Source organism: Ambystoma mexicanum, chromosome 4q (genome assembly GCF_040938575.1).
Source record: "Ambystoma mexicanum isolate Mex_15411 chromosome 4q, UKY_AmexF1_1, whole genome shotgun sequence".
In the NCBI taxonomy this organism is placed as follows: domain Eukaryota; kingdom Metazoa; phylum Chordata; class Amphibia; order Caudata; family Ambystomatidae; genus Ambystoma; species Ambystoma mexicanum.
Window position 1 is genome coordinate 1,243,550,045 of NC_090928.1, and position 23,584 is coordinate 1,243,573,628.

The 23,584-nt window shown below is 48.7% G+C and overlaps 1 protein-coding gene across 2 annotated transcripts in view; it reads left to right on the plus strand.

Annotated features, from left to right (window-relative positions):
• The window catches only part of LOC138468319 (exportin-5-like), a 2,047,117-nt gene that overhangs the window by 850,840 nt on the left and 1,172,693 nt on the right, over window positions 1–23,584 (plus strand). For both annotated transcript variants that reach the window (XM_069608821.1, XM_069608822.1), the window contains exon 15: window positions 22,003–22,087. In XM_069608821.1, coding sequence (XP_069464922.1) covers window positions 22,003–22,087 — 85 coding nt within the window. The remainder of the gene's footprint in view (window positions 1–22,002; window positions 22,088–23,584) is intronic.

Consider the following 23,584-nt stretch of genomic DNA (forward strand, 5'->3'; position numbering starts at 1 on the left):
CCATACCTCCAAAAGGTCCAGTGTTTGTATGGTTTTCTGTAGGGCAGAGGGGCATTGGCTGGTAGGTTTCGTCGGAGGATCAGATCTGTCAAGAGCGGGGTTGCAGACATAGTTGAAGTCGCGTCCCCATATGAAGAAGCAATCTCTGTAGGGGGCTAATTTCGATTGGAGCTTGGTGAGGTATGCTGCGGTGCCACAGTTGGGGAGGTATGTATTAACCAAGCACACCTCTGTCTGTTCAATGCTTCCATAGAGTATGAGGTACCTGCCCTCCGGATCTGCCTCTTTGGACCAGAGTCTAAAAGGGACATGACCGCTAATCCATGTCTGGACGACTCTGGCGTATTTAGAGTATGTTCCGCCAATGCCCTGGCCACCCCACCAGTCGGGGATGCGAGAGTCAGTTTCAGCGGTAAGATACTTTTCTTGAAGCATTGCGATGGAGACGTGCTACCGCTTTAGGAAGGGTTTTATTCTGTTCCTGCACATGTAGGTCCCCATCCCGCTGATGTTCCAGGTCAGTTCTTAGGGAGAATTCTCTGTAAGGCTAATTTCCCAAACCTAGTGAGTCCCCCAGCAGCTTTGCTGGATTTTTGGGGTTTATTTTTTTCTCTCCTGCCAAGAGTGAGATTCTTTTTGCTGCCACTCTTAGTAATGATTTGAGGTGTTCCTTTAACTTTCCATGTGTTTTATGGGCTATGGGGTCTTTTACTCCATAGGGTCTCATGTGTTTTTTTTTTTTTATGTGGGTTACACAGCACCCTCCGTGCCGTAACCCAGGGGTGTCGTAGCGACCCCCCCACATAGACTCCATACCCTGGGACTGACTACTGTCTCCCAGGGCATGTAAAGTCACCATTGGCTTTGCTAGTCCCAAATTATGAACAGAAACCAGTACAAACCATCATATTGTGGATGTACTGGTCTGGGCAATTCGATTGCCCCGGGGTCTGTTGTTCGAGGGGGCAAGTCTCCGTCCCCCCTGATCGAGTTTTGGCTGGTGGCAGTGGATACTACTTTTTATATTCGACCGCGAATGTATCTCTATGGGATTTTCCCATTGTTCGAGGCTACCAACTTTAATTATTTAATTCTTATAGCCTCGAACATACCACCGGTTTATTTATTTAATATTAATTCGCCGGTTGGTATTTTTTGCCAGAACTCGATTCTAAAATGGCGTTTGTGTTCTCTTCTGTGACTCCAACCCAAGTCGAGCCCTTTGTTCCACTTTTTGGCGGACTTCTTCACAGAAGCCTCCAAAAGTGGTGCCACTCTGTCTGGTTACCACAGGGGGTGTGGGAGGGGGTTTAGGCACCCTGGACTGAGTTACCCTGGTAACTCAAGTCGCATTCTTGTGTGATTGGCCCAAGTGGTGAGCCGGCCGGCTCACCACTTAGCATGTTTGATTGACAGCTAAGCTGAGTGAATGGGGTGTGCTGCATAAAAGCAGGGCTTTGGGGACTGGAACTTCAGAAGTCACCACAGGACCTAAGAATCCGAGGAGGGAGAAGCTGAGCCGGCCTGCAATGACGACACCACCGGTGGAGCCCTGCTGAACCATCTCACCACTTTTCCCAACGACAGAGGAGATCTCTGTTAGGCAGAAACCTGTGCAGTTCCCTCTGGGACCACTGCAAAAGATTTAAGACTACAGGTGTTTGGCAGTAAATCCACTTGGTAGCAGTCTGTACCACACAGATTCACTTGGTAGCTGTCAGACTTCCCTCAAGAAGAGTTAGGCTGTATACAGAGTATTCACAATAGGTCAAAAGAACACAGTAGAACAAGCAAACACTGACCAGAGCTTGGTGTAAAAGAGATATAATTATTTATTTAAAACCACATCTAATAAAACACACAGGCACTAATATCAAGCAGTTCAAAAACACGGTCGCTAAAAGATATACACTCCCTTCAACGATTAGTTAGACAAGTCTTAAGTAAAGCAACACTTAATTTCAGACAGCGGTGAGCGCTTAACGAAGATGGCACTCTAATCAATCGGTTTAAAAGGGAGAGAAAGGCAGAGCAAAGATAGAAACAGATCCCAACACTTTCAGAAGAACACAGTAGGAGAGGAAGGCAGGTTAAAACCGTAAAGTCAAAGTTAACAAGGCCGGACCCACTTTAAGAGGCTCCGGTCGAAATGTGTCCAAGGTCACACGGTTCAAAGTGCCCAAAAGTCTTGCAATCAGTTCAGAAAGAGTTGGACCAAAAGAAAACGACCAGTTAGATGGTCAAGGCGGCCAGCCCAGTCCAGAAGGTTAAGGGATTATTATTACCTTGTAGCAATCTTTAGAAAGGGAGGCCTGGCGGACACGGTACCTTAAAGTGGTGAGAATACTCCAGCAGGGGTAGTTGTTCCTGGCAGCGGATGCAAGTCGGTGCTTCTTCCGGGGGAAGAGAGGATCTCGTCGGAGAGGAAGACAGGAGTCCGTTGCACTGCCAGGGAAGAAACCAGCCGTGGAGTTCTCAGTTAAAAGGAGCGGTCCTTTTATTCGCGGTCCAGTGTTAAGTGGCTATCCGGTTGCCAGGGTGCTTGGCACGGGCAATTCGACCACAAGACGTCCTGGGATGCGAGGAAAAGAAGGTAAACTGGTTGTGCCCACCAGTCAGGGGAAGAAGACTCTCCAGCCGGGAGATCTGTGGCGACTTCTGAAGTTCCAGTCCCCAAATCCCTGCTTGTATGCAGCACACCCCCATTCACTCAGCCTAGCTGTCGAACAAACATGGTAAGTGGTGAGCCGGCCGGCTCACCACTTGGGCCAATCACACAGAGTGCGACTTGAGTTACCAAGGTAACTCAGTCCAGGGTGCCTAAACCCCCTCCCACACCCCCTGTGGTACCCAGACAGAGTGGCACCACTTTTGGAGGCTTCTGTGGAGAAGCCCGCCAAAAAGTGGAACAAAGGGCTCAACTTGGGTTGGAGTCACAGAAGAGAACACAAAGCCATTTTAGAATTGAGTTCTGGCAAAAAATACCAACCAGCGAATTAATATTAAATATATAAACCGGCGGTATGTTCGAGGCTATAAGAATTAAATAGTTAAAGTTGGTAGCCTCGAACAATGGGAAAATCCCATAGAGATATATTCGCGGTCGAATATAAAAAGTAGTATCCACTGCCACCAGCCAAAACTCGAAGAGGGGGGACGGAGACGTGCCCCCTCGACTAACAGACCCCGGGGCAATCGAATTGCCCTGACCAGTACGTCCACAATATGATGGATTGTACCGGTTTCTGTTCATAATTTGGGACTAGTAAAGCCAATGGTGACTTTACATGCCCTGGGAGTCAGTAGTCAGTCCCAGGGTATGGAGTCTATGGTGGGGTGTCACTATGACACCCCTGTGTCACTACACGGAGGGTGCTGTGTAACACACATAGTAAAAACACATGAGACCCTATAGAGTAAAAGACCCCATAGCCCATAAAACACATTAACAGTCAAAGGAACCCCTCAAATCATGTCCAAGAGTGTGAGGAAAAGAAACTCACTCTTGGCAGGAGAAAAAAACAAACTCCAGAAATCCAGCAAAGCTGCTGGGGGACTCGCAAGGTTAGGAAATTCAGCCTAAACAGAGAATTCTCCCTAACACCCGTGCCCCGCCAGTGTCTCCTTGTCCCATCTGCCCCCCGCCAGTGTCTCCTTGTCCACCCTGCCCCCGCCAGTGTCTTCCTGTTCCCCTGCCCCCGCCAGTGTTGCCTTGTCCCCCTGTCCCCCCGCCAGTGTTGCCTTGTCCCCCTGCCAGTGTTGCCTTGTCCCCTGTGCCCCCACCAGTGTCTCATTGTCCCCCCGCCAGTGTCTTCGTGCCTCGCCAGTGTCCCCTTGTCCCCCCGCCAGTGTCGCCTTGTCCCCTGTGCCCCCGCCAGTGTCTCCTTGTCCCCCCGCCAGTGTCGCCTTGTCCCCCCGCCAATGTCGCCTTGTCCCCCCTGTTCCCCGCCAGTGTCGCCTTGTCCCCATGTCCCCCGCCAGTGTCGCCTTGTCCCCCCGCCAGTGTCGCCTTGTCCCCTGTGCCCTCGCCAGTGTCGCCTTGTCCCCTGTGCCCTCGCCAGTGTCGCCTTGTCCCCCCTGCCCCCACCAGTGTCTCCTTGTCCCCCCTCCAGTGTCTTCGTGCCACGCCAGTGTCGCCTTGTCCCCTCTGCCCCCCGCCAGTGTCGCCTTGTCCCCCTGCCCCCGCCAGTGTCTCCCTGTCCTGCCTTCCCCCGCCAGTGTCTCCTTGTCCCAACGCCAGTGTCTGCATTGTCCCTCCTGCCCCCGCCAGTGTCTGCATTGTCCCCTCTGCCCCCCGCCAGTGTCTGCATTGTCCACCCTGCTCCCCGCCAGTGTCTTCCTGTCCCCTGTGCCCCCGCCAGTGTCTTCCTGTCCCCTGTGCCCCCGCCAGTGTCTTCCTGTCCCCTGTGCCCCCGCCAGTGTCTTCCTGTCCCCTGTGCCCCCGCCAGTGTCTTCCTGTCCCCTGTGCCCCCGCCAGTGTCTTCCTGTCCCCTGTGCCCCCGCCAGTGTCTTCCTGTCCCCTGTGCCCCCGCCAGTGTCTTCCTGTCCCCTGCGCCCCCGCCAGTGTCGCCTTGTCCCCTGTGCTCCCGCCAGTGTCGCCTTGTCCCCTGTGCTCCCGCCAGTGTCGCCTTGTCCCCTGTGCTCCTGCCAGTGTCGCCTTGTCCCCCCTGCCCACGCCAGTGTCTTCTTGTCCCCCTGCCAGTGCCAGTGTCTTCCTGTCCCCCCTGCCCCCGCCAGTGTCACCTTGCCCCCCCTGCCAGTGTCTTCCTGTCCCCCTGCCCCCACCAGTGTCTTCCTGTTCCGCCTGCCCCCCGCCAGTGTCTTCCTGCCCCCCGCCAGTGTCTTCCTGCCCCCTGCCAGTGTCTCCCTGCCCCCGCCAGTGTCTCCTTGTCCCCCTCCCCCCCGCCAGTGTCGCCTTGACCTACTGCCACCACCAGTGTCTTCCTGTCTCCCCTAGCCCCCCGCCAGTGTCTCCCTGTCCCCCCGGCCCCCGCCAGTGTCTCCAATCCTATTTATCTTTGCACTTACTATTATCATCGTTCCCTGGATCACTGATAACAGCTTGTTCGTCCCCCCCTTTTTCCCTTCTTGTCTTCTCCTCCCACTCCCTCCCCTGCACTATCTTGTAGATAGTCACTTGTTTTGTTCCTCTCCTAACCGCTTTCCATTTCCCCCCCTTACCTCCCCTTCCCCCCACCTCTTGTCACTCTTTTACTGCAACAAATGTCGTCGGGCATAGTAATGTTACTGCTAGTTTTGTCTCCTTCTCCCCCCCCCCCCTCTTATTGTTCCATGCACTTGTACTATCTGTTATAATTTGATCGTTATTTTTCACATTCTGACCTGTTTCAAGGACCTGTTTGAATGTAATTGTATTCTCCCATGTTCTCACCCTCCTTGAGGTGCTTTGAAACACATTGTGTATAGGCGCTATACAAATAAACAATCAATATGTTCTCACGTCGAGAGTTCTACTTCCCAGTGAGGGTAAGCAAGGTGATGTTTAACTTTCCGCTCCCCGTGCACATAATTATAGGCTCTCTTCATGAGCAATGCTACATAACTGTTTCCTCTGAGGGGGGCTGGCAGACTCACATAAAATAATAAACTGGCCATCGCCGATGGCTTTTAGAAGTGAAACTATGTCATTTACACTTATACTAACATCATAGCCATTTAAGACCCCCAGTGACTTTAAAAGGGCACTACTGTGTGATACGAACTTTATGTTAAAGGTACTTATATAGCACACCGTCACCAGCGGCATTGGTCCCGAGGCGCTCTGGCAGATCTGCAAACGAGAAGGTGGGATGTGTTAGTAAGGTGAAGAGGGAGTAGGATAGTGAGAGGAGTGGTGTACTGTTCGCAGCTTCAGCTCGGTACACACCGAGTGCTGAGCTTTGGTGCGAGTATCAGTCAGTCCGTGTGTGCTGTAGGTGCGGCTTATGTGTTGTTGCAGTGTGGTGAAGTGTGTGCGGCTTGTGCGAGAGATGGTTGTGTGAGTTTTTTTTAGAAAGATACGTATGCAGAGAATTTGAGTTTATATTGGTTAATGGGTTATATGAAATTTAACATGCTAACATTCACAGTTCTGTCTAAGTGTAGTACTTGCTAATCTACATATTCTGTCCAAGTGTGGCACTTGCTAATCTTCCCAATAGTTATCTCGATGTAGGGCAGGATGATCTCCATTCTAAGTGTGGCACATGGTAACATTCAAGTTGCATCAAGGTGTGCACATGCTAACATTCACTTTTTCTATCTCTATGTGATGCAGGCTGAGGTTAAGAATTCCATCTAAGTGTGGTAAATGCTAACATTGGGAATTATGGTCGTAAGTAATACAAAACAACATTTACAGTCCAGTCATGCGCAGATTCAGGTTAGAGTTTATACATCTCTCCAAATGTGCATGGTGTAAGCATATGGCAGTGTACTTTAGGGAGAGGTAAGGTAGAGTGGCGGGGGCTTTCTGGAGTAGAGTAATTGCTCTACACCGTACCCAAGCCACAATTACAGTTTTAGTTGGTGTCTGTTGACTGCTGGCTTCATTGGCTTCCCCTGCTGACACCTGCAGACATGTCTTGGAGCAGCCATTGTAGGAGCCGCCCTTGGCCTTGTGGCCCTTAGCCGAAGGGGCTGCACGGGCAGGGGGCTGCTCTGCGGTGTGCTTGATGAGGGCGTGGTGCGCCAATCAGGGCAGGGGGCATTGAGGGAGGCGTGTAGAGGGAGGTTCAGGAAGCGGGTTGGGAAGGGGAGAGGGACCACGCGCCGAATGCACTCACCGTGCTTTTAAGCACAGGTGCAAAAAACGATTTTGTAGGCCACAAGATGGCGCGGTCAGGGGGCACCTACCTGATCAGCATCTCACATCCAGAATTAGGAAAAAGATGTTCATGAAAAGATCCTGTATATTAATGGGAAGGCTGTAAACGGCTATCTTTCACCCTGCGTTTGAACCCACATTAGCCCTTTATCTATCCAGTATGGCAGTTTGGTGCAACACAGTGCAACTAAGTGAAAAGGGGCATCAGCCCTCAGTAAACATTGGGCTGCTCTATGTTCACATTTAGGGATTCTGGAGAATGTTAGTGCAGCTACTGCACTAAGGGATGAAAGAAAGCACTGCTTCAACATGTGCACAAAATCACCATCTGCAACACAATCTGTGGGGATTTCATACTTTCTATGCATATGTTGACTCAGGCTTTCCTTATGGAGTCAAGTGGGGCCTGGGAGAGCCTATTGCATTTGTCTACTAGCCTAGAAAGGCTTAAGATCTTAGTTTTAGGTGTTGGTGTAACGCTCACCTTGCTTTCCCACAGGGACGTCTCCCGACACACCGGAGGGCTCTTCGGTACCCCTCGTCAGTTCCAGAGTCTGGGTAAGCGGGATTCCGCACTAGAAGACAGGAGGGGCAGCTTAGTTGCGATTCCTTCTTCTACATCCACCGCCCGTGTTCCCTTGCAAATCCCCCAGGAACGACTCTCACCTTATTGAAAATAACGGTGCGCTCTCCGTCCTGCCGGACTGGGCAGGGTTGCGTTGATTATGGCTCCGTACCGCCGAGTTGCTTCACTGGCGAGGGCCGGAGTTCAGACCGGCTGCAACTCCTTCAGGTAAGTCTTTATAGATGAGAGCAATGTCTTTGTAGATGAAAGCAATGTCTTTATAGACGAGAACAATGTCTTTATCATCTTGTTGCAGGTGATGGAAGTTGCGACGAAGGCCGGAGACAGGTTCGAGCAGGTAAGGTGAAACGCCAAGCGGCGCTGAGAGCGTCCTTGCAAATGACTAACCTGCAATCTTTTGCCTTGCAGGCCACTGTTAGGGAGAAGTCTCTGTTAAGGCTAATTTCCCAAACCTAGTGAGTCCCCCAGCAGCTTTGCTGGATTTTTGGGGTTTATTCTTTTCTCCTGCTAAGAGCGAGACTCTCTTTCTCCCACTCTAAGCCCTGATTTGAGAATGTCCTTTGACTACGTAATGTGTTTTATGGGCTATGGGGTCTCTCACTCCATAGGGCTTCATGTGTTTTTGGTATGTGTGTTACACAGCACCCTCAGTGCAGTAACACAGGGGTGTCATAGTGACCCCCAAACATAGACTCCATACCCTGGGACTGACTACTGTCTCCCACGGCATGTAAAGTCACCATTGGCTTTACTAGTCTCAAATTGTGAACAGAACCAGTACAAACCATCATATTGTGGAAGTACTGGTAGGGGTAATTCGATTGCCCCTGGGTCTGTTTTCCAAGGGGGCACTGTCCAGTCCCGCCTTGTCAAGTTTCTGGCTGGTGGCAGTGGATACCACGCAAAATATTCCACCGGAATATTTCTTATGGGATTTTCCCATTGATTTTAAACACACCACTTTTTGGTGCAATGTTAAAGATACCGCCGGGTTATTTATTTAATATTAATTCCCCGGTTGGGTCATTTTGCCAGGACTCGGTTTGAAAATGGCGTTTATGTTCGCTTCTGAAACTCTAACCCAAGTCGAGCCCTTTGTTCCACTTTTTGGCGGGCTTCTGCACAGAAGCCCTCCAAATGGTGCCACTCTGTCTGGGGTCTACAGGATGTGTGGGAGGGGGTTTGCCTTGGCAACTCAAGTCGCACTCTTGTGTGATTGGCCCAGTGGTGAGCCGCCCGGCTCACCACTTAGCATGTTTGAGTGACAGCTAGGCTGTTGAATGGGGGTTTTTCTGCATAAAAGCAGGGCTTTGGGGACTGGAACTTCAGAGGTCGCCACAGGACCTAAAGAATCCGAAGAGGGGAGAAGCTGACCCATCTACAACGCCACCACCGGTGGAGCCCTCCTGTACGAACTCACCACTACCCCGACGACAGAGGAGATCTTCTTCCAGGAGAGTCTTCTTCCCTTTGAGCTGGTGGGACCAACCAGTTCACCTTTCTCGCCTTCCCGGACGTCTCGTGGTCGAATCGCCTGTGCCAAGCACCCCGGCAGCCGGATAGCCACGCTTCACCACTACCGCGAATAAAAGGGTCATACCTTTTAATCGGGAACTTCGTGGCTGGTTTCTTCCCTGGCAGTGCAACAACCTCAAGCTTTCTTCCTCGTCGAGATTATTATTATTATTATTATCATCTCTTCCTCTTGTCGGAGCCACGACTTGCACCCACTGCCAGGAACAACTGCCACCGCTGGAGCTTTCTCACCATTGCAGGTACTGTTTCCCCAATTCATGACTCCAAGTTGACTCTTTCCATTCCTGTATGGCAGCGCCCAGTGCTTTACTAAGTTGTGAGGCTAAGTTTTTGGCCCACCCAGTGACCCTGTCACTTCGACTCAGAAGGGGTCAGTGGTCCTCATGCATTACACAACGTCCAAACCCAGGTTGGCTGGCCCCATAGTGGCTATCCCTCTGATCATTTGGGGTTATATCTCTTCCCAGCACGTTTACGATGATCACCCTCATGCTTGATACCAGAAAAAGGAGACCAAGATTAACAGGCTGCAGCAATTTGGTTTATTAACATGCTGAGGTTTAAAGACAAAACAATGACTTGTGAAGGACAATCTCTAAACCTGGCCCAAAAAAGTTTATATTTCAAAAGCTGGCAAGTGCTTCTCCTGGCCACCCCCTGATTTAGTCCTGTCCAATCCCGTCTTGGGTTTTGTTGCACTTTATTTTATGTCTTACAGGTCTGTCATCAAGTGCCAATTTCGTGGGTGTGGTTTCGTTGGTCTCTCTAGCGAAGCGGGAAGACGATATCTTTATTTCTGATGCTTGTGGAAACTCGAAAAAGGACGTTGACAGGGTGTGCCAGTAATACTATCCCTAGATGGACCAATGTCTTGTTAGAATTTTTCTTACCGTGCTTGATTCTGAATTGTAGGTTGTTATAAATCTGATTTTTTGATTTTCAATACTAGATTTTTGTTTTGATTTGTTTTGTAGTAATTCTGTCTTTGTCCGGAAATTTGTTTGATTGTGTGCTTCAATGAGTTGTCGGGTTTCATATCCTCTTTCTTTGAATTTGTGTATTGATGTTGTTGCATGCTTCTCCAGTTCTTGATTCTGTGTGCAGTTGCGCTTGATCTTTAGAAATTCACTGTACGGTATATTTTTAGTGACATGATGGGGATGGTTTCTCCTGGCGTGTAAAGTGCTATTGCCAGAAAAATTCTAACAAGATATTGGTCCATCCTAAGATTGGATATAGATCTCGCACCATACTTGGATGAAACTCTGTGTATAACTTTCCGTAAAGCCAAAAACCTCAAGAAATGTTTGTGCCCTTCCCACTTTGGAAAAAAAGGAGAATGAGGGGTAAAGCCCAGATGTGGCAACAAACTAATTCCACGGGCAAATACAAATTTCGGAAGTGTTCATTATGCCATTTTCAGACAATGGTAAAACAACTATTTTGATGCCGAACAGTAAAGAACACCAGATCATAGACTTTATAAATTGCAATACAAAATTTGTAATTTACGGCATAAAATGTCTATGCTCAAACATCTACATTGGTAGCACAATCTGTCATTTGAGGATTGCAGAACATCAGGACCATCAGAAATAAAGATTCAAGATACCCATTGGGGTATCATTTCCATCAGAACATGTACAAGACAAGATAGAAGGAATTCAATATTTTGGATTGGAACAAATCAATATTCCTCCAAGAGGAGGAAACAGAGCGTCTCCTGAGACGAGAAGCTTTTTGGATATATACAATGGACAGTTGTATGACAGAGCTAAACTTTGACAAAGAAATGTGTCATTTCTTGTAACTTGAAAGATGTATAACATGTATGTAAGGCACCGGATGGGGGTATCTGTACTCCGGCTCTCTATATGGCAGAGGAGAAGCACAGAGGACCCCAGCCAGGATTCTCTATATGGTAACGTAGTCGAGCAATCGAAGGCTTCAGCTCTCAGGAGGTGATGCGGGCTGGTTCTTAAGTATAGTGTAGTCCCCAAGCACCCACAAAGGAATGTCCACACACTGTTAGTGAAAACACAGCTTTTTATATAAATAAGGTTCACGTTATGTACAGAATCACAATAACACACTTTGTACGCTGGTAATAATATAATGGCAAATATATACCACTCTTAACTATCGATTCCCTTGAAATGCATCAATTGCTAACAGTTCAAATGACATAAGTATCAGATGGCAAGATGAATCGGCGATATACACAGGAAGAACGCAAGTTAAATCGAGCAATGGCAGAACAGTCTATACCACTACCATGAGACCGTTTTGTGCGAGGTCTCCCCTCCCCCACCCCCCAACCTGGGCAACCTGTTAATAAAGCATATTGACAAGCCCAGTCCAGATATGCTTAATATAGTCTCAGGTTTTTCTAATAGTTCTGCAACCCCAATGTACATGGTGTCGTAGAGTTCTTCGACGGGCCCTTCTTGAGTGAACTCCCTTTAAGGCAGGAGCCACGGGTTGTCGAGATTACTGGATGAAGAAAAGGTGAACGTTGTCGTTGAGGCAGCAGCTTCGGTCCTTGCGGTGCTCGATGACGATAGGTCGAAAATGTCCTGTAACAATGGAGGCGTGCGGTGCACCTCGATGATGACGGTTCGTTGCCACAAAGAGTCAAGAACTTTGGCCCAGCAAGGGCGTCGGGTCGTCTGCGATCGGGACGTGACCACGGGTGGCTTCTGGATCTTCTCTGGCGTCTTTGAGGTCTTTGAGTGGCGGGAAATCCACCAGCGGATTCTCCTCGGTCGTCGCCGACCTTGACTTTCTCCGGCAGGAGGTAAGCGATCGACGGTGATGAGCAATGGAGTCCTTGATTCAAAGTGTTCTTAGGCAATCGAGCACGGCGGATCCGGTCGACGAGATAACAGCGGTACCTCTATCGATAGTGGACGAATGTCCGGCGCTTCTCTTCGTACTCTTACGCCCTGTCCCCTTTCCTCCATACTGCATGGGCGTCCCTTGCAAGGGACGGGAGACGGAACCTTTTTCACCAGAAAAACCTTCTACCCCTTTAAATTTAGAGGCGTGCGGAGGTGCGGCCCTGGGAGCATGCGCTGCCCTGACACCGCCCTCCGGCGCCACACCTTAGTCCCCTTTTCCGCGTCGATGGGAACGAGCCGAATTCACCAACGCTCCTGGATTTGGCTTCGGCCATGTAATTCCACGCGCAGCAATCTCTTCTTCTTCTTCTGTCTTTCTGATTACAGATACTCGGTCATCAGGCGTCCCGCTCCTCCCTGGCGCATGTCAACGGCAGGTGTCCAGCCTGTGATGGGCTTTTTCCAACTTGAGCCCCCCACGCTCTCTGCCTACGTTGCCTTGGCCCAGGCGACGGTTGGCAAGCTTGTAAAGCGTGCAACGCACTGTCCTTCAGGCCTCTGAAGAACAGACTAGCCAGGTGGAGGGAGCTCTTCCAGAAGTCGCCTCCAGAGGACTTGAAGGACTTTCTTTACCATCGATCCAGGCCCAAGGTAGGGCCTCTATTCTCAGTTGCACCCTGCAAGGGCAACTCCTTCCCAGGGACTTGCCCACGCAGGAGGGACCGCTCAGGTTCTTGTACCGACACGTGCACTGAGGCTACCTCGGCTACCGGCCTCAAGGCCGAGGGATCCATGGATCCTCCCGGTGAAAGTGTTGAGGGACCAGAAGATTCTTTTACTGGGTTCTCACCCGTGGGGCCACGCCCTTATTCTGGCAAGATGGCCGAGGGGGTGCTTACACGCAGCTCTACCGACCCACGGGCCGAGAGCGTAACGCCTACTGGGCCTCGGCCTGAGGAGCAGGGTAGGCCTCATGATCCACACCCAAGAGTCCTGGAGGAGGCTGGGCCCAACGAGCCGAGCGACACGACGCAGGCACGTGGAAGGCAGCTCGACAAGATGGCCGCTGTGCCGGACTTCACCACCCGCCCAACGCCGCACCAGACACAGGATTTCAGCGAAGAGTGAGTGTCAAGGTGGGACTGGCATCAACCAGGTACGTGGCTTACGGCCTATCCTTCATTGGCGCAGGGTCCATTCCCCGTGCGTCCATATGGGCAGGGTACGCAGCAGCTCCAGCAGCCTCCCGCTGCTCCTTATATATCGCCTACCACCTCTTCAGCCTATGAGGACAGTTTCTTTGAGAAATTCCTCGGGTTCATGAAATCTCCTCAGATGGAGGGGATCCTCAGGGATGCCGTCGGGGAAATCCTCCTGACTATGGTAGCGGCACCACAAATGCCTACACCAACGCCTCTAGCCCATGCGCAGCCTCTGCCGTCTGCACCGGTTCCACACCAGCCTCCACCGCACCCTATGGCTCTGGTCCCCATAACCCAGACTCTGGCTCCCAACACTCCTCTTCCAGTACAGGATCCTCCGGACCCGCAGGCGGACACCGACGATGAGGCGGACCCTGACAAGCCCTCATCAGCCAAGGCCTTCCATGAACGTCTTGCCGGACTGGCAGAGTACTTGACCCTTCCTCAGCCGGAGGTCGAGCAACCGGCAGAGGGGGTCCTTGCAGACGTCTTCGCGCGACGCCCCTCTGCCAAAACGGGAATCTCTATGCAAACGGATGTAGTCGCTTTGGCCACGAAGGGTTGGTTCAAGCCCCACTCGGACCAGCTGGTCAGTCGACGCCTGGACACCAAGTAAAGGCAGATGGATGGGTATACATTCTTGCTATCTGCCCACCCTCAGCCACACCCCTCGGTGATTGCAGCGGCATCACTATACTTCAAACTGCAGTCGTCCTCAGCTTCCTACTCGACAGCGCTGCTAGGCAAGGAGAAGATCTTGGAGGCCTACGGGAAGGTGTATTCCAACGCATCCTTACATCTTCGTCAAGCCAATGCTGATGCCATGCTGGCAGCCGCCAACCAGAGGCTTTGGTGCGAAAGTGCCGACTTCCTCCTGGAACTTCCAGTGCAGAGCCAATCACGTTTCAAGGCAGGATTAGCAGAGGCCAAGATGCTGGCACAAGACATCATGGAGTCCACCATGGCCCACATTGATACCTCTGGTCGGGCCACTAGCATCACCACGGACATGAGAAGATCAGCCTGGCTCCGTGCTACTAAATTCAACCTGGATGTCCAGCAACGTATACTAGATCTACCGTTCGAAGGGGGGGACTTCTTCCACTCCACCACGGACAAAGCACTGGACAAGAAGAAAAACAGCTCACAAACGGCCAAGTCTTTATCCATCTGACAAAGACCACGCCCAAGTCGTACACCCAGTCACAACAGCACTCCGACAAGGGTCGTACATATGGAGCGTTCTGCGGCTTCCAAGAACGGAGGTCCAGGCAGCCTGACCACTCGCTGACTCCGCATCGGCGCAAGCAACAAAAAGGGGGGGGGGGAAGTAAGGGCTTTTTCCAGTTCCCCTCCTCCGCAACAGCCTCAGAGGGAAAGAAGACATGACACGCCCCTCTGGGTCCACGTATCTCTGGTGGGGGGGCAGGCTTGCTCTCCACGCTCATTTTTGTCACCAGAAGTTCGCAGACCCCTGGATCCTCTCTGTAGTATCCACGGGGTACCGTCAACCCATCCCTGCCTCTCCTCCCTCCTCCTTCAAGTTGGGACAGCAACTCTTCTGGCAGAGATTTGGTCGCTCGTACAGAGTCAGGCCGTGGAGAAAGTCCCAGCCTCCCAGCGAGGCTTGTGCTTTTACTCCAGGATTTTTGCCATTCAGAAAAAGAACCAGGCTGGCCTGAGAGTTGTGCTGGACCTTTCCACCCTCAACCTCTCCTTACCTCTACAAAAATTCAAGATGGTTAAGCCAGCTTTTATTGCAGGGACACTGTGCAAGGGAGACTGGATGTGCTCCCTGGATCTGAAGGACGCGTATCTACACGTCCCGATTTGGCAGGCCCCATCATTCTTTCCGCTGGTTCAGGATCATGGGCTACCATTTCCAGTACAAGGTCCTTCCTTTTGGCCTCAACTCGCGCCCCAGGGTCTTTACCAGGCTCATGAATACGGTGGTGGCCCTCCTCCATCTCAGGGCTTCCACATCTACCCATATCTCAACGACTGGCTAGTCAAGGCTACATCTCCGGAAACGGTTCACCACTCTTCCCAGGCTCTTATGAACACACTGCACGATCTGGGCTTCTTGCTCAATCTCAAGAAGTCGCAGTTGCAGCCCAAGCAGTATCTGACCTTCTTGGGCCTCGTGCTCCGAGAAGGTGTTTCCGTCGGAGGACAAGATCCATCAAGAGGGCCACTTCTCACTTCCTCAGCAGAGAAATAACCTCGGATAGGTGGTACCAACATCTCCTGGGTCTCTTGGCAGCGGTCCTACTAGCCGTCCCCCACACGAGACTCAGAATGAGGAGGATACAGCTGCCCTTCGTGGCATCATGGAACCAAGAGCGGGGCTCATAGAGATGATCATGTTCCTCCATCTCTCCACCCGGACCTCACATGGTGGTTCAGGGGCTGCAACCTGCGGACGGGCAAGCTCTTCCGGCCTCCCACCCCGCAGGTCACCATCACCACGGAGTCTTTGCTGAAAGGCTGGGGAGCCACCCTGGACGATCGCTCGGTCCACAGCACCTGGACCCGACAGGAGCAGGAGTACCACATCAATTGGCTGGAGTTGAACGCCATCTGGCTAGCGCTCAGAGCATTCCTTCCACTGCTCAGGGGCAAGGTTGTCCTCATTCAGACAGATAACTCGACCAGCATGTTCTATGTCAACAAGCAGCGAGGCACCAGCTCCCCTACACTGTGCCGATTGGCAATCGGCATGTGGGAATGGGCCCTGGAAAAAGAGATCTACCTTACAGCGTCCAACCTTCCGGGGTAATCCATCCTGAGGCTCAGCAGGTTGGCAGCAGACAACTACGATTGGCAGCTAAACCTCGTTATTCAGGAGATCTTCAACAGATGGGGTCTTCCCCAGGTGGATCTCTTTGCCACCTGCCACAACAAGAATTGCCCTCAGTTCGCCTCCTGGCAGGGTTAGGGCCCTGGCTCCCTGGCCGACGCATTCCGGATTCAGTGGAACGGCATGACAGCATACGCCTTCCCACCCACTCCGCTGATTCACAGAGTGATCTGCAAGATCAAGGAGTCTCGCTGGCTCAACATCATTCTAATAGCTCGATGGTGTCCGACCAGGCCATGGTTCTCGGAGCTGATCAGCCTCTCGGTGATGCCTCCCATTCACCGTCTGACGGGCCCAGCACATCTGCTGGCGCAGCAGCAGGGCAGGGTCATCCACCCTCGCCACAGAAACTAGCCCTCACAGCGTGGTTCCTGAGCAGGTAACACTAAGACACCTCAGCCTCTTCCATGCACATCTGGAGATTATACAGGGCGCAAGGAGCGAGGCTACCAGGGCCCAGTATAAAAGTAAATGGACCAGGTTCTGTCACTGGGCAGACTCCAAGGATATCGACCCCCTGGCATGTACTTTTGGACGACGTGCTCTCCTTCTCGGCGCACCTCGCCCACTCAGGCTTGCAGGTGGACACCTGCCGCACTTACCTTGCAGCCATCGGGGCTTACAGGAACTCGGAGGAGGGAGTCTTATCCTCCTCCAATCCGATTGTCAAGAAACCTTTGACGCGGCTAGCAAGGCTCTACCTGACCAAGAGGCTGCACCCTGTGTGGGACCTTAACATAGTCTTGGGTGCCCTGGTGCACACGCCATTTCAGCCAATGGCGTCCGCGGACATCAGGGTGGTCACCGTAAGACGGCCTTACTAGTCGGCCTCACCTCAGCTCGCAGATTCAGCGAGATCCAGGCGCTGGTCGCTTCGGAACCATATACTACCTTTCACAAGGACAAGGTAGTCCTGCAAATACACCCAGCATTTCGGCCTAAGGTGCCGTCGGCTTTCCACTTGAACGAGGAAATGGTCCTTTCCTACTTTTTTCACCGACCCTAAGGACGAGGCACAGAGAGTTTTGCACTGCCTGGATGTCAGGCGTGCCCCAAAATTCTACCTGAACAGGACTAATGGCTTCTGCAAGTCTGAAGCCCTGTTTCTCACTTTTGGAGGTGCAAGACCTGGCTATCAAGCCTCCATATCCCGCTGGATGGTCTCGGCGATCAACGAATCATACGAGGGCCCGCACAAGCCGCTCCCGGCTAAAATGCACGCCCACGCTGTCGGAGCCAAGGCAACGGCCATCGCATTCCAGCGCCATGCCCATTGGCAAGTCATAAACAGGGCGGCCACTTGGGCCACTCCCTCGGCTTTCTGCAAGCATTACTGTTTGGATGCCGTCTCCAGGTCTTATGTGGCTTTCGGACAGGCTGTTCTCTGGAACCTATTTGCTTAAGGAGGGTCTCCTCTCCACCCTGGGGCTACATTCATTTGTAATCGCTCATGCAGTATGGAGGATAGGGTATGGGACGTAAGAGTAATTATAAGTTACTCACCGTAGTGACTAACGTCTTAATCCATACTCCTCTTTCCTCCATACGTCCTACCATCCTCCCCGCTAATAATACTGGTATCATTAGGCAATGTTAAATCTATTGTCAACGCGTCAATGGGGATTGAGGTGTGGCGGCGGAGTCAGGGCAGTGCATGCTCGCAGGGCCGCGCGCCTCTAAATTTAAAGGGGAAGAGGGTTTTTCTGGTGAAAAAGGTTCCGTCTCCCGTCCCTGGCAAGGGACACCAATGCAGTATGGAGGAAAGGGGACTATGGACTAAGAGTATGTTAGTCACTAGGGTGAGTAACTTATCATTTCTCCTTGGCGGTCCCCGCCTCCGACTGACAGTGTTTCGTAGGCTGGCTTCCAGGGAGCTTTGGCAAAGGTTAGCAGTGCACGATGGTCCCTCGTAGCTCGGGAAGATGTCTCCTTACCAGGTCCTCTCTTGGATCAGTTCCTTGACGGTCACGCAGCTTTCAGATCGACGAAGGACAGCAACAGCAATTCTTCTTCCAGCGGGCCGCAAAGTTAAGCATCCGTTTCGACTTCAGCTTCTGAATGATTTCTAGCAGTGAGAGGTCCCCAGATATACTATTTGGTCTCTCATGCACTCTGCTGGGTCACACTCAGGCAACCAATTACTCAGAAGGGCATTCAGGTAGGCAGGCAGCCAATCAGGCTCACAGTGCATTCATGCCATTCACTTCTCTCCAGACACTCACAACAAGTAATGTGTATTGGGACAAGTACCAAGTCATTCAACACTCCACACTGCATTTATACCAGTTTTGGGAAGGGCTGTCTCATTCATTGTGTCACACACCAGATACTAGACAGCCATAACAGGAAATGCGTATTCGTCACACACTCCATTCACCCAGGTCCCACCCCACGGGCGTACCCACAGCATACGGTCATTGGGAAGGCTCCAGCCAGTCTGGCCTGGACTTCCCTCCACACTATCATATATGGCACTTCCACCCAACACCAGTCAGGGGCAAGGGACAGAGTCGGGGCTTCCCAGGACTTCGGGAAACAAGGTAACAGGCGATGGAAAGCAAGAGGCCACGGGAGCCATCTTGTCCCCATCAGGAATCAATGGATTCCAATGACAGGACCTGGGTACCAGCTCGTACCCTGCTCTGTGGCCCACACACAGGTGCCCAAAAACATATACTAGGAGTACAGGGTTGTACTCCCACCCATGGGTGCCATAAGGGTATTCCACGGGTCTGTTCACCACAACCAAAAAGAGAGCGCTTCACCGCCAGGAGTCCCACATGAACTCCTGTTTGGAAAATAAGACAGAACAAACATGATGAAAAGGAATAAAGGACAAGGTTACGGTGGCCCTGTCCCTCCGATGCATTTCCAGCGTCACAATATATTTTTTGCAATAACATGTTCTGTTACATTTTGAATGTTCAGGTGATTCTCAACAAACGTCATTAAACCTATTATCATTACAGCCGCAAATGATAAAAATCATCATTAGACTCTATAATTGATTTGTGCAACTGTAAAAATGGGTGAGAGTCAGGCTAAAAAATAAATAATTATAAGGCAGAGTTGAAGAATGCTTAAAGAATTAAATGAAAGCACAATGTACAAGAGAGCACATTGTCCTCGTAGAATGCAGTACCGTTCCAAGATGGCGATCGATGTGATGACGCGAGTACGTGATAGGGAATGCATCTGCACGTCATGTATAAATAGCGATCCATATAGAACCTATATGGATCTATAAAGTACTGGAAGGACACACAAGTGACAAACCCTAGTCAAAATTGTTTAAAATTCAATTGAAACAAGAATAAAAAATAAATAAATGGCATCCATCTTTATTTACAAATCGGTTATCATGCCGGCATAATAAAACGATTGAAACCGATAGTATTGAGAAATAGACTTTAACCAGTGACAGGTAAGCGGAAAATAGGAACTCCGAACTGTGTGTACACTAGGTACCACCCCAGAAACAAAAGGTTTAGAATTACCTCCATAAGCCGTATATGAAGGCTTTCATTTCATCTCACCGTGTCTAAAGAGCGATAAGTAAGTCTCTTTAGATTTGCCGTTTACATTTTGCATACAGTCACTTAATAAGAACAACATTTGCACAAACCAGCATGAATAGTTATTGTCAAACTAATGGAATACAATCGGTTTACTGTTTATTTTCATTTATATGTTAAATTCCAAATTTGAAATTCCTCCTTATGAACCAATATAATTAATGGAGAAACACGTGTCGAGGGAACACATTTAAAGGCACAATCAAACCCATCAATGAAATTAATTGTACACTGAACTTACCACTGAAATGAATTACAATTTTTGAAGAGGGAATATATTCAAAGCCACAACCAAATCCATTAATTAAATTAATTGTATACTGAATCTATCATTGAATTGAACCAACATTGATAAACATTTGAACATGTACTTAACCAGAGATTGAAGTAAACTGATGTTTCAAGAAAGAGAACTACAACACTTGTTTAATTGGAAATTGTATGAATAAACAAAATTGATTGGGGCGCACGACTTAGGATACTCTACATTTTCTTATTTAGCGTTTTTATTGGGCAGCCTCAATAATAGAGCATCCAACTAGTGCAGCCCCTAAACAAATTCATAATCAAGCCATCAAGCAGACTTGTCAGTTGTTTATAGGCTGCACCAGTTGTCTTATACCTAGGAGTTGCATTATGTCCCTCTAAAAAGTGTATAACTTTGAATGGTGTTTCCCCTTCTAAAAAGTAATACGTGTTGGTACTGTTTTATCATTGCTTAACTGAATGAGTGTAAAAGCTTACCATTAGGGATTACCTGTCTTGAAATACATTGTCTTAAAGTGTAACATTGGGTTTTGCTTTGCCTGGTCTGCTTCATACAGATCTAAAACAGTCTTAGCGTTTATACATACCTTTAAGTAGTTGAATGCTCCTTTAAAAAGTATCCAGGTCGCGCCTTGATTAGCTGCTTCTCTTTTAAACTTGTAACCCTGGATTGTGCTTCCCTGAATTGCTTTGGTGCTATTCTAAAATATTTTCATAACGTTCTTACCTTAGAAACTGTGTTATACACTTCTTAAAAGTATACTGGGTGTAACTAGCTATTATATAGCAAATACCTATGTACCAATAGGTCAATTACTTACATTGATATACATTGTGTCTTTCTTAAAGTGTAATAGGGTTTTGCTTTTCCTGATTTGCGTTATTCGGTGTTCATACTTATCATTGAGTAGCTTAAGGCCACTCCAGAAAGTATGTGAGTTGATTTACTAGCTTTGAACTGAGTTCTAAAAAGTAAGGCTGCAAGGAGTATACTTCTAACAGGGTTGGTTTATTATGTGATTTTATAACGGAGTGTCACTGCATGACTGATGGGGTCAACTACCCCTGAAATACTGATTGTATTCTAAACGTATATCTAACCTGGTTTTATTTCCCAAGAATAGTACATTGCTATCCTGAATGTAAAACCTTAGGTTTGACTCACCTTGACTTGCTTCTTGCTTCTCTAAATAAGATTATACCTTGGTTTGCATACCGTAGAATTAGAGTTGGTTTTTGTGATTGTGTTTATATGATGTTGTAGTACTTACCCAAGAATTATCTAGCTCTACTTGTTCAGTGTTTTGTTCAGTGTTTTGTTGGACCATTTGTATGCTTCAATTTCTTTGTATCAAGCTACAGCCCTCTCTCCCTAAGATGAGCCTGGCTGCTCTGTCCATGCTACCAGCATTCTCAAGTGGTACAGCCTCATACTATGGGTGGAGCATATGTACTGTCTCAGATGTATTGTTTTATGCAGCTCTTAGTTGGACTTTAGAAAAACTGTCCTACCAAATCCATGCCCCCTAACCTGTAATCTTGGAATTCGATTGTTGTAAGGCACTACACTGTTTCTCAAAGCTAGTTCTGCGCTCAATACATACCCAAAATAATTGTAAATAAAATAGTAATGTCTGAGCAGATTTGTTCACCTTACAGCAACAAAGACCTGCTCATGGTGACCCAGTACCTTTACTGTGATATGGTAATGTGGATTTTGGGAGAAGATCAAGGGGGCAAGGAAAGGAATACCCTTCAAGGAGTCATTTTATAGGGACACGCATGGGCAGACTTCAGTGGGAGGGAGGGAGCTACTATTAGCATTTACCTGAGGTGCATTTGTCATTTATTGTCTAAGGAACTGTTCGACATGGAAATTTGTAATCCGCAGATGTAAGTGTGAGGAGCTCCACAGGATGAACACGCTCACTCTCCCAGATAGCAATTTATGATTGCTCATGTATGTTTGAGAACGGATTTCTCATTGGACATTGACAGTATCTGTATACGACTGTTTACAATCGAGTTGTCATTTGGCTTATTCTTAAAATTGTGTAACATTTAAAAAAATGATTTGTGTATGATTACGAATTTATGGTATGTGGTTTATTGTTTGGAATGAAACAACAAAAGAATTACTTCACACAAAACTTTACTTCACACCAAACTGTCAGAATGGTCATAGATGTACCTTAGGGGTAGCATGTAAAATGCAGTGTTGACGTTTTTTCAGTCCCATTGGCGGAAATACTTTGTACATACTGATAATACACAGCCTCTTTCACGTCTTACATTTCTTCTTTCCCCTAGGTGGGCTTTCACTCGAAAGATTCCAGTGACCAAAGTGCATGCGATGGCTTGTCCACAGATAAGGATTTCAGGACCATCTTCAAAAGTTAGTGAACCTGCTACACTGACTGATCATTTCTTCTGGTCAATATATGTTTGTGTTTGTTTGTTTACATTTATATAGCACACCAGGTACCCTAAGGCTTAAGGGCGCTGTCAAAAGCAAAGCATTCAAACAGGGCAGGACAAATACATACAGGAGCATCCAAGACCTAACGCACCAGTGAGAGTCCTACCAGAATAGGGTAAAAAAGAAATATATGAATTGAATTGAAAAGATATGTATTGCTTGTACACTTGCATTGTGGTGTTCATCATGGGATCGTCCTTATTTGTAACGTTCACTACCTCCACCCATGTGCGGGTTCACAGAACACATTTTTAATAACGCAATACTATACATATGGATAAGGAGTTATGCATATGAAGTATGATCTTTTCAGAGACTTAATTATTAAATTATTAATATTTATTGGCTTATTTTCTTGCATTTTGGAAAAATGCCTAATAACCAGCATGGGGTGGAGGAGTTTGGGTTTTTGTATATCTAACAAAAAAATATTTTTGACAGATAAGAGCTGCATCATATCCTTATGAAAAGATTTCAAAAATATGTTCAGCTCCAGACAACAAAACATAAATTCTCATTGTTAATAGTGATGAATATGATTTACTCTAAGTAAGAGGGTCGCCGATTGATGTCGGTTGCGTAACGTGCTTCAGATATAGGACACCCCTCCCCGATTAAAAAATGCATTTGCAGTTGGCGTCTGACCCTGCTATTAAAATTTGCAAATATGTTATCTTATATGGTATTTGTATAGCACCTCCTGCTATGTGTTATGGCTTCGAAAGTGCTGTCCTTTCAGTGGCCCTTGGTCAGACGTGGTCTGAACACATGTGAAACATTTCCGAATCGAATTGCATGCAAGTGGGTGATATAACATATGCAGCAATACGGTTAATAGCAGACATGAATTAGTGCTATGGCATAAAATAAACAGAGGCGTGGTGAGTTTAGGATTAAGGAGGAGGATTTCAATGACTATGGGGCAGCTGGACTGAGTTCATGGTACTCAGCCGTATTGTATGGGGCGCAGCACTGGGCGGAATGAGTTTGTTTGAATCGCTGGTCAGTCTCAGGACTAACTCATTACTGTTGCAGGGTTTGTTATGCAATGCTTGTAGAAAACAAGATCAGAGAGCAGTAATGGTTGCGTGCAAATAATTTCTAACATTGTGTCCCAATGTTCAGTCTTTAGCAGATAAATTTAGTCTGGAGATGTTGGACGTTGAATAGTAGATAGAGAAGAGGCCAGTAGACTATTAAATATGGAGGAGCCTATGTGACAGCTGGACCGAATTGAGACTATGGGATTTAGCTGTTTGGCGCTGCACTCTATGGAGTATTGAAGAGTAAAAGAAGCACAAACCCCTATGACAGCTGTCAACTGTTGAGCGCTCTGCTTTAACCACACATGCTGTGTACATGCATATAGTAATTAGTAGTAGGGATATTGTGAACAGCTAGATCGACTTTTTG